General features: G+C 40.4%; 2 protein-coding genes across 2 annotated transcripts in view; one reads left to right on the top strand and one right to left on the bottom strand.

Moving 5' to 3' along the window:
- LOC109931766 (synapsin-3-like) overlaps positions 1-16,916 on the bottom strand; it is a 201,409-nt gene that overhangs the window by 68,570 nt on the left and 115,923 nt on the right. The gene's annotated exons all lie outside the window — the stretch shown is intronic.
- LOC109931765 (metalloproteinase inhibitor 3) overlaps positions 1,882-16,916 on the top strand; it is a 31,428-nt gene continuing 16,393 nt past the window's right edge. Inside the window, exon 1 of the mRNA XM_020531027.2 lies at positions 1,882-2,196. Coding sequence (XP_020386616.1) covers positions 2,067-2,196 — 130 coding nt within the window. The 5' untranslated portion in view covers positions 1,882-2,066. The remainder of the gene's footprint in view (positions 2,197-16,916) is intronic.

Here is a 16,916-nt window from a genome sequence, read left to right as displayed (position 1 = left end):
TGCTTCCTCTCCACAATAATGCCAAAACTTCAGATATCCCTTCCCACCAGCAAAGCTCAGGATGATTGGCCATCATTACCACAGTGCAAACTGCTGACCCAGGTTCCAAGCAGAAGTTGGCTCTACGTGCAACTGAATTCTATTCTCTGGTGCAGGGTTCCGGAATATCAAAAAATCAACTGTTGAATATTTCAAACAACACTGCTGCATCTTTTCATCTATAAAAATGATAATCATAAAAAAATTAAATACGTAGGCAAAGTGACATGTTATAAAATGAAAGTTACACAATTACGATTTCTGCAAAATAATGGACAGAACTGAGAAATTCAAGTTTTAAAGGAAATCGTAGTAAAATTTCAGCCAGAATCAATCACTGATCATTTCAAACCGATTGCATAAACACATTGAAATGAAACAAAAAATCCCCAAACTTACTGTAAACAATACCACACAAGACTTCTTAGTAATAGGGACCTTATCTCTCTGCATATGTTCCTGCTGAATTTTCTTCACCCTTCATGGATGTTTATCATGAAAACTACCTTGTGTAAATTTTTCCCTTTAATAATGATGTAATTTTGCCCTTTGCCAGTGGAGGCAGTGTAATATCAACCCTGTGGGAAGGGTGTAGGCACAGTTTTAACAAGTTGGTTTGGCTTTTTCAGCATAATTGCTGATCAAAGCAACAGAAACAACGGAACTATAAAAATAAGGGCAGAATGTATGACTTCACAATGAATTTCATCTGAATGCACCAGTCCATCTCGCCCCACCCCTCTTTTAACCCTGGTCACATTTGGCATTGATTCTCCATGTGCAACACATGCCCCCCAAAACATTTGTAAACAAGAATAAAATTATTGTATTAATATAAGCTCCATTCTAAGCTTGCAAATATTTGAAAAAAATACATGTATACAAACTAACTGTGGCAATGTTATGGTCAATTTATTGTTTACCGAGCAACATTCCATCACTTTAGGAACAGGGTGGTGTATGATATCAGAGTTAGCTTTTCTGTAGTTTATTGCCAAAAGCAAAACAAAACTGGCAAAGATAGTGTGTGTGGACTCAATATATGTATTTAATTCTTTAGTCTGAGGAAACTTAGTCACACTGCAGATGGATGAAGTACATAGACATTATGGACAATGACACACATTATGGAAAACACGCTGTTCTTCATTTATTAACCTCAAGAAACTAACCTCAATTAACCTCAGGAACCACTTTATTTCTTGTCCCAACCAGACATTCAAAACGACCACATCAGATCCAGCTAACATTCTGATTTCTGTACCGCAGATGTCTCAGAAAGGGCTCCCACTCCTCAATTTGCAAATATTTAATCTCATTCCTTCCCGTCATTGTTAACTTGCTGGGAGACACACAATCAAACTGGAATGTAATTCTCCCCACCTTGCTTTCCCACCCTCTCACTCTCTTCATCTTTGTCATGTGTACACAATGATGTCCCAAATTCTTCAGTGTTATCACAATCCATTGAAATTTGAAAAAAAGGTGTGGGAGGATGCAGTAGGTGGAAGAACAAAGTTAGGGCTGATTTCAATGCCAGTCTATTTATATTTAAATTATTAACAATTTAGCTTGATATTTAACTCCTCCTTCTTACTCTGAAGTTGGGTTTCTACAGGTCTGTTCCTTTCACTATTACTGAATAATTATTTTTCCCTTTTCAATTGCTAACAAGGCAACTGTTTATCCCAGAATCATGAATATGTCATTCTATATCCCAGATTCCCACTCCTGCCACTCAATCCTTTTTTGACATCACAGCCATCTGCTACTTGTTAATTGGCTGCTACATTAAGGGGGTGGGCAGAACTATTCTGTCACTTGTCTAATACATGGTAGGTAGTTATATTCTCTCATTCAGCAGAGAGGAGGAGGAGGAGGAGGAGAAGAAGAAGAATGAACAGTCATTCCTTTGAACATTAAAGCTGCGTAGTTTACATAGCTTCCCTTAGTGCTGTTCAATTCCTCAAACTTTTGATTCATCAAAACATCTCATTCTCCAAAAAAAAACGAGCTTTTCAGACAGAATGGCGATTTCTATCACAGCAGCTTTGAGCCTGCTGCTGGCTTTGACAAGTATACAACTCAATGATCTAACGGAGGCATGCACTTGCATGCCAAACCATCCCCAGGACGCTTTCTGCAACTCTGACATAGGTAAGGAGCACCTCTTCTTATTTATTGGCAAGGTGGTGGTGATGGGAAAGAAAGGGGTAATATGGTGAAAAGGCGCTGGAGTGGAGAGTGATTATATCAAAGGAGATTTTAGGAAAATGTAATTTTAACAGGAATAACTTTTTTCTCAAACTATCACTTCAGGCACGGGACTCCCATGACAGCTTTCTGTCTAATCCGGATCAACTCAATGTGTCTTTCATCGCTTTTTTTTCTTTAGCAATATTTATATCTCATCCTTTTTGCTGCTTCCCATTTTCTAACTGGCCTTGAAACAGTAGTTTCCTTTTGCTAAATTGTAAAAGTGTTGTGAATGTTAACCATTTAATCCTGACAGCTCTGAGTGGCTCAGAGTAAAACATGATTCTGAATAGACTGCTTAGACCTAAAGTAAAATGATTAACTTCATTGTTCCTGGCTTGCTTTGCATGATGTGTTGTGCTGTGAGATTTCTCATGTCAGCTTACATGTGCAACACTCGCTTATCACTTCTGTTTCAAAGTAAACCTCAGTAAATTTACAGTTATGCCATAGAGGTGACTGTCTTCTTAAATATTTACTACCCAAAAGTAGCCTCCTGACACACTATGTGCTAGAGAGGCTAAATTTATTTTTAACGTGTTTTAGGGTTCAGGTACTTCTTCACTTACACATTAGAACTCTGTAGAGTGGAGTGTTCTGGAACAATTGTGTTCAACATACAATCAATTTCTCTAATTGGCTCAATGGTCTCATGTTGACAGTATAATTGCACACCTTATTCCTGTTCTGTGCAGAACTAAAAGCTTTAAAAAGCTAGCAAATATGCTTCAACAAGAACTGAACAGTCAGATGCAGCATAGCACCACGGATTTAAGATGTTCAAGAAGTTCAAAATTTGTACTTTTCTGAAATCATTCATTACCATGTACCTGTGAACTTTACAATCCTGCTGTCTTAAATTAATTGTACACTTTTGATTTGGCTATGAAACAGAATAGGGAGACAGAGTGAAATGTCAGTATGAAACAGAACAGAGAAACTTTAATCAGAGAGGATTCAAACATAAAATGGGTAAGTGTCAATTGATTGTCTAGAATGAGGAATCGGATGGGATGGGTATTGAAACTCAATAAATAACAAATAGTTCATGTTCTGAAGTCCAGCAGTAACAGCCACAGGGTTAAGATCTACTACTTCCAAAACACCAAAGTGATTCTAACATGGTTTGATTCAGGAAGGTTAAGATTGCAGTACGCAAATTAGAAAGGCAGGTATATAATTAGTTAATCTGTTTGTTCCAGTAGTTGAGACAGATGTAACAGATCTTTGGCCCTATTTGAAGAAATTGGTATCTAGCCAGCAACCCTTCCTTCTTTGAATCCTTAAAACAATACTAATTGATAATTTATTGCATTCACTGTCTATGGGCAACTGTTAGGTCTATTGGCTTATGAAGCGTTTCTGAGGATATGGTAAATCACTGTATAAATACAAGGTTTGCTTCTGAATCCAGTGATCAGAATATTCACTTGTTAAAAAATAATGACTCTCAGTATTTTCTCTCTAGTCCTCTTTCTCTTGTCACACAACTGAAACTTGTGCGGGCTGCTCACATCTTCCAATAAACTGGCTCATGACTCAGTCTGGGGATATTTCGCGTGGCTTGTTTTTTTGTCTCCCTTTCTAATTATGGGTAAGAAACTGACTTACATATAATATCCCCCATTAACAACAAAATCTTGGAACGAGAACTGGAAGGGAACCTGTACTCATCACCCAATGATTCCAGGTGTTCATGTTCTAGTAGTTGCCACAAATCATTGGATATATTTTTCAATTTATTTGTTAAATCTCAGAACTCTGAGCAGTCAGGTAAATGAAAATGCACCAACAGAGATGGGGAAAAGCACAGAAAGGTTATTCCCATCGTTGATGCAGGAAAGTAAAAATGATCTATAAAATTCTGAGATGAAGGACCATCAAACACTTTATGAGGAGATGAAAGCTTACATAGAATTGTGGACCCTTGTGCATTAGGCTAACCCTATTAATAATCCTTTCTCATAATATAAGTTTCAACATCTATCCTCCTCCACACACAGTCACACTATGGCTGCAGTGTCTACCACCTATAGTATACACTGTAGCAACTCCAGAAGCATGCCTCAAATCTGGGGTTTTACCAACAAGGGCAAGGGGAACAGGTGTAGATCCTTCACTCCTGCAGCATATACCTTCCTTGCTTTGTCCATATATCAGTGTTCCTTTTTTGTTTCTGGATCAAGTTCCTGCAAATGCCCACCCAGTAATATCGTGGGAGTACCATCACCGCAAGGAGTATACTGTGGTTTCAGGGGACACTCGCAACAACCTTCTCAGGGCATCTAAAGGGGGACAAATCAAAGACAACTTTTCCCACGATATAGTCCAGGCATTAAATAAAAACGCAAGCTCAAGATTTCTGTGAAAATCCTTGAAGTTTTCATTTGATTTTAAGGCTTTACAAGTTACTATCATTGTCACGAGCAGCAGAAAAAGTCCTGAAAAAGTCTATACCTAAGACTACATTACCAGTGGTCAGGTCACTTGTATCAGAGGCATGAATGGTGTGATGACTGAAAAAAGACCACAGTTCAGAACGCTGGCGACAAGGGCTCAGGCTAACTATGAAAACAGGGCGCAAAGGGATTTTTGCCACATCTCAATCTGAAAGAGTGGAAGCTACATTAAAATGAAAAGGTCATGGCCTGAGAATGGCATTGCACCATGACACAATATTAACTCCTGGCTTTGGAGCAATCTGTGCAGTACCAGTTATGTTTCACTTTATCAAGGTTGCTTGTCTCCAGCAGGAAAAGCACTTGAACTCCCTAAACCAAAAAAAAACTTGACCTTTCTTTCCCCCAGTCTCTCATTCTCTTCACCCAGCCAGCACCCTCCCCAGCTACCCTGCTGGAAAATGGTCCCTTGGTATCTAGGCGACATCAACCTCCTGCAAATCTCCCACTTCTGCCCTCTGCATCTTGTGTCAATCATCATCAGATATTTCAGAGAAATGTAAATAATATCCAGAAATTTTAACTGGCCTTTTAACACTAGATGAACGAGAATCTCTGTCTTACACACCATCTGACTCACCCAGAGTTAGAAATCACGACTCTTAAATTGTCTGCTGTTGATCAGAGGAATTTGCAATCTCAGTTGCTTACAAGAATAATACCATATTGAGAACTCTGCATTAATATAAATTTTGTTAAAAAGAACATCACAACACATTGTCATGTGAACTGATGCTGTAATGACTGATAATTCTTCTTAGTCCTCTCCTTTTCAAAATATGAATAATTCCTCACCCATTATTTGGGTAAGTTTTTGCTGATATACATTTTTCCAAACATTTCTCCCTTCACTACTTCCAACCTCCCTGGTACAGCAGATCTGTGCTAGCACTGCAATCGTGTCATGTTAGATATTCCCCACCCCATGCCTCCTGAAAGCCAACAGCATAATATTTTCCTGCCAAGGCAGACGATTCACTTTGATACAAATTCAGCGACAATTTTAACCATTAGGAATTGCCTGGTCTCTGCTAACCATCTTACTGCAGTAGTGTAACTGATGCTAAGCTCCCATGAACTCAAGTCTTAATATTCTCCACGTCACATGTTGCTGCTCTATCACACTACCCCATTTAGTTTCTCTTCATTGTTAGTTGCAAAGACAATGGATACCACAGAGTAGCAAGGACCATAACATCTATACTGGATATTCACATCTTTCATGTTTTTGTTCAGAGTACTTTGTTGAGAGTAAAATAGGCAAAACAAGACTTCAAACTTATGTCCAGACATCCAGAGAGCCCTTTTCCCAAAATGAAAAGCAAGCTTGTGTGACCAAAAAGTCAACATAGCCAGTATGTTTGTTATGTTTTTTGTGACATTTGTCAACAAGCTCATGATGATGAAGAGAAAATAAGAGAAGACATGGCTATTTAAAAGTAGATTATGGATCTGCTACAGATGGAAGAGAGAGAATGGATTTCAAAGGCTTTCCAGTTCTGACTGTCAGTTTTGAGAAACTGTATATGCCTTACAGTCCAATCTGAATGACCACAATCAAAAATAGTAGTTCAGGCTCCTAAAGCCCCAACAACATATTCCTGATGAAGACCATGGAGGCTCAGAGGGAGGGAATAAATTGAAGGGTTTATGGGGGGGAAAGAAAGGTGAATTGCAGGTTTTGGAGGTTAGGAACCAGGACTTTGAATCTTGGACTAGACAGACAAGTACTCGGGCCGATCAAAGCTTGGCAAACCAGTTAATAATCTGATTTAACTGTTATGAAATTATTCAAAGCTTCTATTCAGAGTTTCTCTACTCTCGGTCAATCATCAATTTCAAAACATTTTAATCTCAATTTCCAGAAAGTATAATTAAATAATTTCTCTGCACTGGAGAACAAATCCATTGATATGTGGCTTAACTCTTTCAGTACTTATTTTCATTAGTGTATAGGATTTATAAATCTATGGTTATCTCAACAGGGGGAAGTATGCAGCACCTTTTTTTTTGCAGGTTTCATGTCTTATGTGCCATTATTTGTATGTTGTAATGTTATCTGATCATGTCCTTTAATTAAATCCGAAAACAGATTCTAAGTTCCAACAGAAGTTGAGAATGTTTCAGGGGTGCACAAAACTCCCTTCCAATAGCATTAACAAATTCAAATTTCATTTCTGAGGTTTATGATACTGTCTGAACATTGTATTTCACTTTATACAGTTTATTACTGTTCTGGAACATGGTTTAGCTTGAACCTTGCCCTGTGTCACAGGTGCTGTTTGGTCCATACCATCCTTTTTGCATTATACAAATATTTCAGCTACATATTATTCAGTGTTTCAAATCAAAATCTTAGCAATTAAATTTCACTGTATATGAGAAACTTCTCTTCTTTGAAGTTGAATAGTTTTATTAAAGTTACACAGTGGAACCATTGTTTATTCACTGAAGAGGTGCAGAAGAAATAACCAGTTACAATGTCAAAACATGCAATAAGCTCAGAATTTCTCACAATCCAGTACAACCAAACAAGCCTCATTGTCTTCGCTAGAGTTTGTGATTTGCAAATGGTAATGTTGACAATGACTCTATTTAGGTTTTTAACAGTAGTTTTCCAGTCACCTTCTTGACTTAAATCCTTCCTGAGTCACAGATGTAAAGGAACTCCTAATAAGTTATTGTTTGATGGTTGGTGCAGGGAATACTGGTGAAATGGGAGCTAACAGAATTGGCAAAAAACTCTGATTTGTATATGCCATGTGTGTATGTAGGTAGGTGACAATGATTTTAAAAGGCTACCTCTCCTGGTCTTTGACTCAAGTAACCAGATCTCCAGAGTTATCCTGAGCCTGATCAAACACTGAAATGAAGGAGGACCAAATGACGAAAGACTGGGATCACGCAAAAAGAAAACAGAGATCAAAGAAAATCAGAATCAGAGTGATTTCAGAAGAGACAGGAAATGAAGCAGTCTGATTAGTGCTGGACAACACTGAATCTGCTAATTTAGTTTGGGTTCCTGACGACCATTTTGCATCACCTCTGGATATTACTAAATTCAACTTCTTATTTCAATAACAGACTGGCGTACATGTGCTGGTGGTAGGATAGCAACACTATCACTGCACAGGAAATTGCTGGTGAGATTAAATTTTTACCTCCACAAAAGTTAGTGAGTTAGTGAAGACCCAACAAGGCAGGGTAACTCTTGTCTCGAAGTTATATTTCCAAAATATATTCACCTGAATTTCTCTTTAGAAAGTTTTTGGAATTTATCAGAAAGAAAGTTTAGAGCAGAGGTTTCAATTCATTCAAGAGACAATTAGGTGAAAGATTAAGGTTTCTTTCTCATTCTGAAATATAATGGGCCAAATGGCACACTGTGTAAACATGCCCAAATCATCATAGCATTGGAGAGGAGGAGCAGCTATATTGAGGGTAGTGCTGATGAGAGGCTCCAGTTTGTCCAGAGACTGGTGAATTTCGCGCCCTATTAGCAGGACCTCAAAACTGCAACAGTCCAGCAATCTTTGCTGATTATTGCTGGTTTCAGTTCTTACAGTAATGTGTTCTGCTTTCCCCTTATTTACCAGCTTTCTGACATTCAACACCAATGATAGTAAAACCGAGCTTTTACTGCTCAAGATTGTGCAACTAGCTAGCTTTACCTACAGCACAATTTTTTATTTTTATTTTCTGCACATGAATTAATCAGTGTACTGGGCAATGTGTGAGTCCCTGATCAAGATTAAAAATTATGTTAGTTGCTGCAGGATTTTTTTTTGTCTATATGTCTTCCTGACAGTTCTGGTCATTAACTCTCCCACTCCCCACTTATTCCTTTTTATAAATGCTCTTTCCGATCTGGTTTTGCATAATTACTAGCCATGATGCTCATTTACTGTGTACAATAGCCTTCGCTATAGTGATGTGGAAGAAATACGGATGCTGGCATAAAGTACATGAGGAAATGCTAATATGACTGAAGCCTCAACTGTGCTCCCACAGTCACTAGTCACCAAAAAGGGATGGGAGTGACTGGTAACTTGACCATTCTCAAGCACACAACAGTATCAGTGAAGCCTCTTCTGTCTTTTCGAAGGTGGGGAGAGTAGCTATCTGGTCTGACATTTTATAGTTCCACTGGATCAGGATGCAGTCCATTACACAGAAGCACCACAACTAGAATCCTGAAATGGAATTGTTATTCACACCAGTGCTGTAATTCCTAATGAAAATAAATTGAATTTTATTCATAGAAATCCACAAAATGGCGGGTACTCTTAACTGATGGCACAGCATGATTACACGAGAATATTACATGTAATATTTCCACTTCACCCATGACACCTGAAGTGTTTAAATATTGTAAATATTTCAAAGTTTCATGAGAATATGGAGATGTATGAGTTTAGCAGATTGAGACACTTACCAGTTGTAAGGATGGTCTGACTGCTATCATCAAAAATATCTGTCTGCTTTGACACTAAACAAATCATCCCCATTGAAACCAATCCCAAGTGCAGAACAACAACATGCATTTGTAGAGCACCGTTAGTGTTTTAAAACTCCCCAAAGCTCTTTGCTATCTGATATTAGAGAAATGTTGACATGTAGAGCTGAGTAGCCTTAATTCTGCACATTATCCTGGCTTTTAATATGCAATGGGAACAAATGGTCTTGTGAAGCCATGGAGTGTATATGATAGTGGGTGCTGGGCGGCTTTGTCTGTATCCCAGTTCCATAACAGAGTGTACTGGGATGTATGTCTTGGTTCTTAGCAAAAGTTGCTTCAACAGATCAGTCTGTACATCCTTGACATTTCAAACTCTGTTGCTAAGAGCAATGTTACCGATGGGGACTGCAGTACTGTATATTCCAGCAGGACCCAACAATTACAACCACACACATTCCTTTCAACAAACTGAGTTACAGATAATTAACTGTCCATCTCAGCAGTCAATGACTCTGTAACAGGTACCAGTTAGGGTTCAATGTTAACTCCCAGCACGTTTCAGACAGGGTCAGTGCAAAATGCTCTCAGACATCCAGATTCTGGATGCAAGTCATTTTAACTCTGGTCAACCCATATCCAACAGGCGGCAGAAGATGTTTGGGCCCAGAATCAGCTTTTGACACAAAAGGTAGGGCCTCCTCTGCTTGTGGGTAAAATGCAGAGTCTGGAATGTAGCTGGCCTTGGCCAGCTCTGTGACCCTTCTTTTGCTGGCCCCACAAAATCTTTCTCGCTCTGAAGGACTGACCTCATCCTGCCAACAGCTTCTGGCCTGCCTTCTCCTGTCAGGAAAATTGCAGTGATTGCCCCTCTCGCATGTCGCATTGGTGTAATGGGATCCTGAGTAGGATAAGTTTGTGCTTCCTTCCTTCCTTCCTTTGTTTCCACAGGTGCCTGAACCACTGACCAATAGTCAGCCATTGAAATGGAGATTGCATTAGGGCAGGAATCTGACTGGTCCAAATTTAAAGCAGTCACTGCCTCATTTCCATTTGGACAAGCTAAAACCCCCTCTCCCACCACTTTAATACCTCACCAGCACAAGATCATAAGCCAAAAAGGATTCCGAAAAATTCAGTTCTCCACCCTCTGCTCTGGGCCTTGCGGCTCTCATTTACCCTGCTATTCATTCGCACACAGGGAGTTGCTACAACCAGCACTTTCTCAGTTTGTCTGTTATTGTGTATGTCAGCCCTCAGTCTCCTGTTGTATGGGCTGGGCTGTGTGGGAAAATCTGGAAAACTGGCCTCACAACATAACCTCCCTAAAAAGAGAGGACAGGAGGAAGGACTGCAGACCCGAAACTGGGCTGCTTGGATAGGTGTGTGCAATTCCAGCTTCGTTTCATTTGTATTGTCCCTCTTACACTTTGCCCTTTCACACCTGTCAGTTGAAACTTAGAACTGAAGTAAGAACAAATCCCTTTACAGATTGAACAGAGTCTCCTAAAAGCTCAAGGTTGTTCAGGTGAAATGGAGACATTTGCATTCTGGCACATACTCATTGTGACTTGTTTATTTGTCTAGCCTAAATGAGCCATGGGAAGCTGGGCACTAAATGTGAAGAATGCCCCTCAGCAGGAAATACCACACTAATCTCTCCATCCCTCTTACAGATGAGATCACTGTAACTATGTGTTTTGCAATCCAGCCAGGCAGGTGGTGAGGATTGTGCCAAAGGGCTACAGAGCTTCTACTTGTGATCCGTGATAGCGCACACCTCAATCCTGGTTTCCCCTATAGGCATGGATATGCGGTGGGAAAGTCAAATACCTAGCACACCAGGGTGTCGGCATTAAGAGGGAAGGGCTGTGTGCTCCTCATGCAGGCAGGAAGGCAGCTATTTATTTAGCTTTTCAGTATGACACAGCAGCTGTTTAAATAGTCCTTTATTTTCCGATTATGTGGAATGATAGCACGTCCACTCTACTATTTCAAAGGATATCGAGGCAGAGTGATGCAGGCTGCTGTTGCTTGAACCTGCAGGGTTAGTTATGCACCCACCTCCTCCCACTACACTGCGTTCCTAATTTCCTACCACATTGCTGTGGTAAGTAACAGCAGCCTGTCAGAATTACATCCATACCAGTGGCTGGTGAGTCTGAAGATCTGACTGAAGAGAACTTTTAAAAAAAACACAGTTGGTTAAAGTTTACCAGGGGATATTTGCAGGCTTCCTTCCTGTCAGAAACAGTCAGCAGTGCCCAAAAAACAGAGGACAGGAACCAAAGTCCCATTACAGCTGTAACCCTGACAACCACAAATGAAGCAGTCCAGTTAATCAGGCATTAGGCTCATTTTTAATGCTGGCAGTGTCAATGCTAATCAGGCCTGTGTAGGATCCACATTGCTATGTTTGGATTGAACTGAGCAGAGCCGCCACATGCACTGTCCAGATCATGAGGCACTGAGAAGGTAAGCTTCATGTTATTTTTTAGCCAACATTCTATTGATACAGAGACACCGGAGCTGCCTGCTTCGGTGGTCAGCCAGGACAATCTGTCCCTCCGCTCTCCTCATTCAGTCTCTGTACAAACTGTTGAGTGAATCAAGAGCTCTTCCATCCTCACTGAGCTGTGACTTTTCCAATTCTAACATGCTATATTTAAAAGAAAATAACGGTCATTTAGCAAGCTCAGAACTTAAGTCTCCAACATTTCTCACGTGACCAATGAAATTTTTTTTTTTAATTTCAATCATGGGACATGGGCATCACTTGCCCATCCCTAGTTGCCCTTGAGAAGGTGGTGATGAGGAAAAGACATGCTGCAAGTTACTCTAACTTGCATTTAAAATAAAACAAAGGAAAAATGAAATCAGGGGTAGGCCACTACATCACAATTGTCACATTCTGCTGGTAAACTTTGCTAGTACCTGGAAACACCAGGTCCAGGTGTTGCAGAGATTTTGTAATGACCTTGTTGGGGGTGAACTCTAAATTTGCCCCAAACCGTCCTGCTGATAAAGAGTACGGGGCTGAAAACACAGATTCGCTCCCAGGGCCTCCAAGGAGCCTGGATTAAGTCTGGAGGTCAGTATGTTAAGTGTGATGGAGTAAAATGGTCTCCTGAACAATGGCAATATGGCCACAGTTCCATTTTAGCGTCAAAGGCTGGACTGATGGAGGAGTGAGGGGAAAGGAAATATGTTTATACATTCTCAAGTGGCCTCCAGAAGCAAGATCCATGTCACAGGAGCTATGGGCTTTATGGGCATCCATTCAGGGTGGGCACAGTAAATGCATTCACACCACCAAAGCTTCATTCCCAGAGATCTGCAAGGTGACTGCAAATTTTGGTGAGGCTAACAAAGAAATTCATCTGGTGACCATGATCCCAGAGTCATATTTTCCTCTTATAAAGAGTAAGAATAGGGAGGTAGGTAATATTATGTCTTAATGTACTTAAAAAGGGTGGAAGCATGGAATCTGGTTTGTTCAAAGGACAACAAATGTCCCCGATGGTGGGTGTGTCCAGAACCAGGGGTTACAACGTGAGGGTACAGCGTCGATGATTTAGGACAGAGATGAAGAGACATTTCTTCACCCAAAGAGTGGTGAGCCTGTGGAATTCATTACCACAGGAAGTAGTTGATGCCAAAACATTGAATGTATTCAAGAGGCATCTAGATATAGCACTTGGGACGAATTAGATCAAAGGTCACGGGGAGAAAGCAGGATTAGCTATTGAGTTGGATGATCAGCCAGGATCACGAAGAATGGCGGAGCAGACTCGAAGGGCCGAATGGCCTCCTCCTGCTCCTATCTTCTATGTTTCTATTAGAGAAAGATTCTTTGGAAATCTCTTGGATTGTCTTTGTACACATGCAATGGACTGATGCATCCACGCTGCAGGCTATACCAATATGATCAATATGATCTTGAGTCAAAGGTGAATTAATCTCTCAAATATATAGCTCAGGAAAGACATAGGTCCGCTGAAAGCTTGTCTCAGCTCGGGTGGCAATACAGGTGTTACAACTGACTGGAACAATACAGATACAGTTATCCAGGGCTGACATTTAGTCATCCCTGCTGGAATGATTTGAGCGTTAATGTTAGATGAGAACAGGACTAGGCCTACTGTGAAGCCCTCCACAGACTATTAGCCTGCTGACATTTCTGATGACACTCATGCAATGATGATGAGCTTTTGGGTCAGGTGTTGTTGAGGAAGTGGTTAGCAGCTGTGAATAATAGCCAAAAATACAGTCAACACCTTCAGGTCGGGAGAATGGAGCAAATTAGGAGGAAAAGATTTCACTCGGCTTTGTAGCCACTAAAAAGTTTAATCCGGCATCTATTCCAGGAGCTGAGCCTGTTCCAAAGGCGGTGCTGATGTCTATTTAATCATTTCCAGTTCTAAATGCAGATGAAAGCGTTAAACAGAGACTGCATTCAGGGAAGCAGCTGCCACCCTGTCGTGTACAGTACAGATCAAAACGTTTTTTAGCCAAAATTCTATATCAAGTAGAGAAACACATCTATTTCAGAATGGGACTGAAGGTTATAAGCAAAAGTAGAGATAAAAATAAACAAATGTTCAAGCTCCTGAGCTGCAGAAAGCATGGAAATTCATGGTGGTTGACAAATATCCATCAGGAATGGGGATACCATTCCCACTGGTCAGTACCACAGTGTTAACTCTTAATAGCCCCAATACTGGGGTGATCACTATAGAACACAACTGTAAGTGAAATATTGGGAAGACGTATTGGCAATAAGTCAGTCACAAATCAGGCCAAAACTCATGCAATCTCAGGCCAGTCAGGTTTGCAAATTCCGCTTCACTAATATCTAATGTCAAGGTAAGAGAGCTTGCGATAAACTGCAGAAGCAATGCTGTATGTACACCTTTTATCTCTATCAGCCACTATTTGAGATTCTCAATTACCATCCATGTGTATATCCTGTTCCAAATGCAGGGCAGATGCACAGGTAATGAAGTCAAATTGAACTTGGCTCAAAATACTGCCTTCTGCCCTCACCAAATCTTATGGCTCAGGTCAAATGTGGCCTAGGAAACCATCTGCTGCCTATCACCTACCACTGTGCACCCTCCTCACCCTTAGCTGACATTTCACTGCTCCTCAACCATGAATATCACTTGGGATTGATAGTAGGTAACAATGCAATCACCATATCCTTCCCCAACCTACCTGTTCCATACCAATGATCATCCTCACAGTATTCATCATAGCACAGACTTCGTCAAGACAAGGTCTGTTCTCCTCAGCTCCATATTCAGTTAAGTTACGCAAATTGATCTTCAGCAGTAGAATAAAGCAAATTGACAGTCCCTTTTATACACCCTACCTGATTTTCTTTTGACACAAGAAGGCTAGCAACATGCTGCTAATTTGATATTGATGTAAACCATGCTGCTTCCATTGGTGAGTCAGTAACTAGAAGGCTTGATTTTTGAAAGAATGCGGAGAAGTTTGAATTGTTTTCTCTGATGTAGAGAGGGTTATTAGAGCATAAAATTCTCTACCAGAAATCATGGAGGAAGCAAAGTTCTCGGCAGCTTTTGAAAGGGAAGCAAGTATACTTATGGAAAAAATCAAAATAAAGTAGTATGGGAAAGGGCAAGGTAGTGGCTCATTCTTTTAGAGAGCTCTGTCTAAAATACCTTGACTTGCAAACACATGCAGATTCATGTAAAGAAAGAAAGTGCAAAGATTTTGAATAATGAAACCGCTCAGAAGCTCGTTTGTACTAAGGTTACAAAGACAGGAATTTCAATTACAAGTTGTAAGTTAATGGTCAATTTCCCTGGCACTTATGCTGCAGGCATGAAATATTTCCAGGTACAAAGGTCTGTAGGAAGAGGTACAACCCCTTTAACACTTTGCTGGGAGCATGGTGGAGGTTACAGGCTGTAATAAATGTGTATTCAAATGGAGGGTAATTCTAAAGTAGTCTCCCTAAAAGAACAATTAGGATTAAATGCACAAAAAAAATCTGTCTTTTAATACATTAAAGAGCGGTTCCATTAACCACATTGCAGTAACATAGAATGTTATTAAATATTTAATTGGCTTTGCTACCTTCTAAACACTATACTGTCAATATGATCCACCTTGGTGGGAAATTGAGACAAAAGGCAGTTGGAGTAATTTGAAGGGTCTAGGCCCGAAACGTCAGCCTCTCTGCTCCTATGATGCTGCTTGGCCTGCTGTGTTCATCCAGCCCTGCACCTTGTTGTCTCGGATTCTCCAGCATCTGCAGTTCCTACTATCTCTGGAGTAATCAAAGCTGTTTTCCTTTCTGTCAGTATTAGCTGTGTATGAACTTGAGGCTATCCATGAAGTAGTCTGTCACAAGCAAGCCACTTAAATTCAAATATATAAATAGGCAAACCAAAGATGGTGAGTACAAAGAACAAAGAAAATTACAGCACAGGAACAAGCCCTTCAGCCCTCCAAGCCTGCGCCGATCCAGATCCTCTATCTAAACCTGTCACGTATTTTCCAAGGATCTGTATCCCTCTGCCCCCTGCCCATTCATGTATCTGTAGAGTTGGAACAGTCAGGACCTGGACTTCATTCCATATCCCAGTGAAAATTATATTACAAGTAATTAATTAGTGTTTTACCATGACATCACAGTACAAGAGAACTCATTGCCACCTGGCAATAGGAGTCACAGTGCATTGCATTACATTTCCCACAAAGATTATGTTTTCCAGTTCAAATTAAATCATATGTTTATGTACCAAAAGGAAAGTTTTGGCTACTGAACCAAAGGATATCAGTCACAGTTTATGATACAGTACATTTTTGAAGAGGAAAACAGGAGTGGCTGGATGCTAAACATGTACAACAAACTAGAAGTGGTGTACTGTGGTGATTCAGCCATCAAACTACATTTCCTGGCCTAGAGAAGGGTCTAGGCCCGAAACGTCAGCCTTCCTGCTCCTATGATGCTGCTTGGCCTGCTGTGTTCATCCAGCTCTATACCTTGTTATCTCAGATTTTCCAGCATCTGCAGTTCCTACTATCTCTCTCAAACTACATTTCCTGTCCTGTATCATTTAAAAGAGGCAAACAGTGCCTCCTAGCAAAGACTAATGACAACACATAGAGCCTAGAAAATCAGTGCCTCTCTGCTCTCACTCATTCAAATGTCTGGAAGGGCCTTAATGCTCCAAATAGTACCTCACTTTAAAATTCTCTGACCTATTCCTCAGAACAAAGCAGATTCTTCAGTGTAGCTCTAAGCTGAAACACCACTATTTCCAAAGAGACAGCACTGGGATATACAGGAAGGTGGCATCAACTGCAAAAGGACGCAAGAAACCAAATGTCCCCTTCATCTTATTCAAATAGCTCCATAAAACTGAATCCGGCATGGGTGCAGGCTAGCTCTGCACATCACCATGCTCCCAGCAAAGTGTTAAAGGGGTTGTACCTCTTCCAACAGACCTTTGTACCTGGAAATATTTCATGCCTGCAGCATAAGTGCCAGGGAAATTGACCATTAACTTACAACATGTAATTGAAATTCCTGTCTTTGTAACCTTAGCACAAACGAGCTTCTGAGCAGTTTCATTGTTCAAAATCTTTGCACTTTCTTTCTTTACACGAATCTGCATGTGTTCGCAATTTCCACCCATCCCTGGGTATAAAGTGATGTGACTTGTACT

Source organism: Rhincodon typus, chromosome 18 (assembly GCF_021869965.1).
Source record: "Rhincodon typus isolate 14 chromosome 18, sRhiTyp1.1, whole genome shotgun sequence".
NCBI lineage: Eukaryota > Metazoa > Chordata > Chondrichthyes > Orectolobiformes > Rhincodontidae > Rhincodon > Rhincodon typus.
The sequence above is the reverse complement of the archived record's forward strand: the minus strand, read 5'-3'. Positions and strand labels throughout refer to the sequence as shown.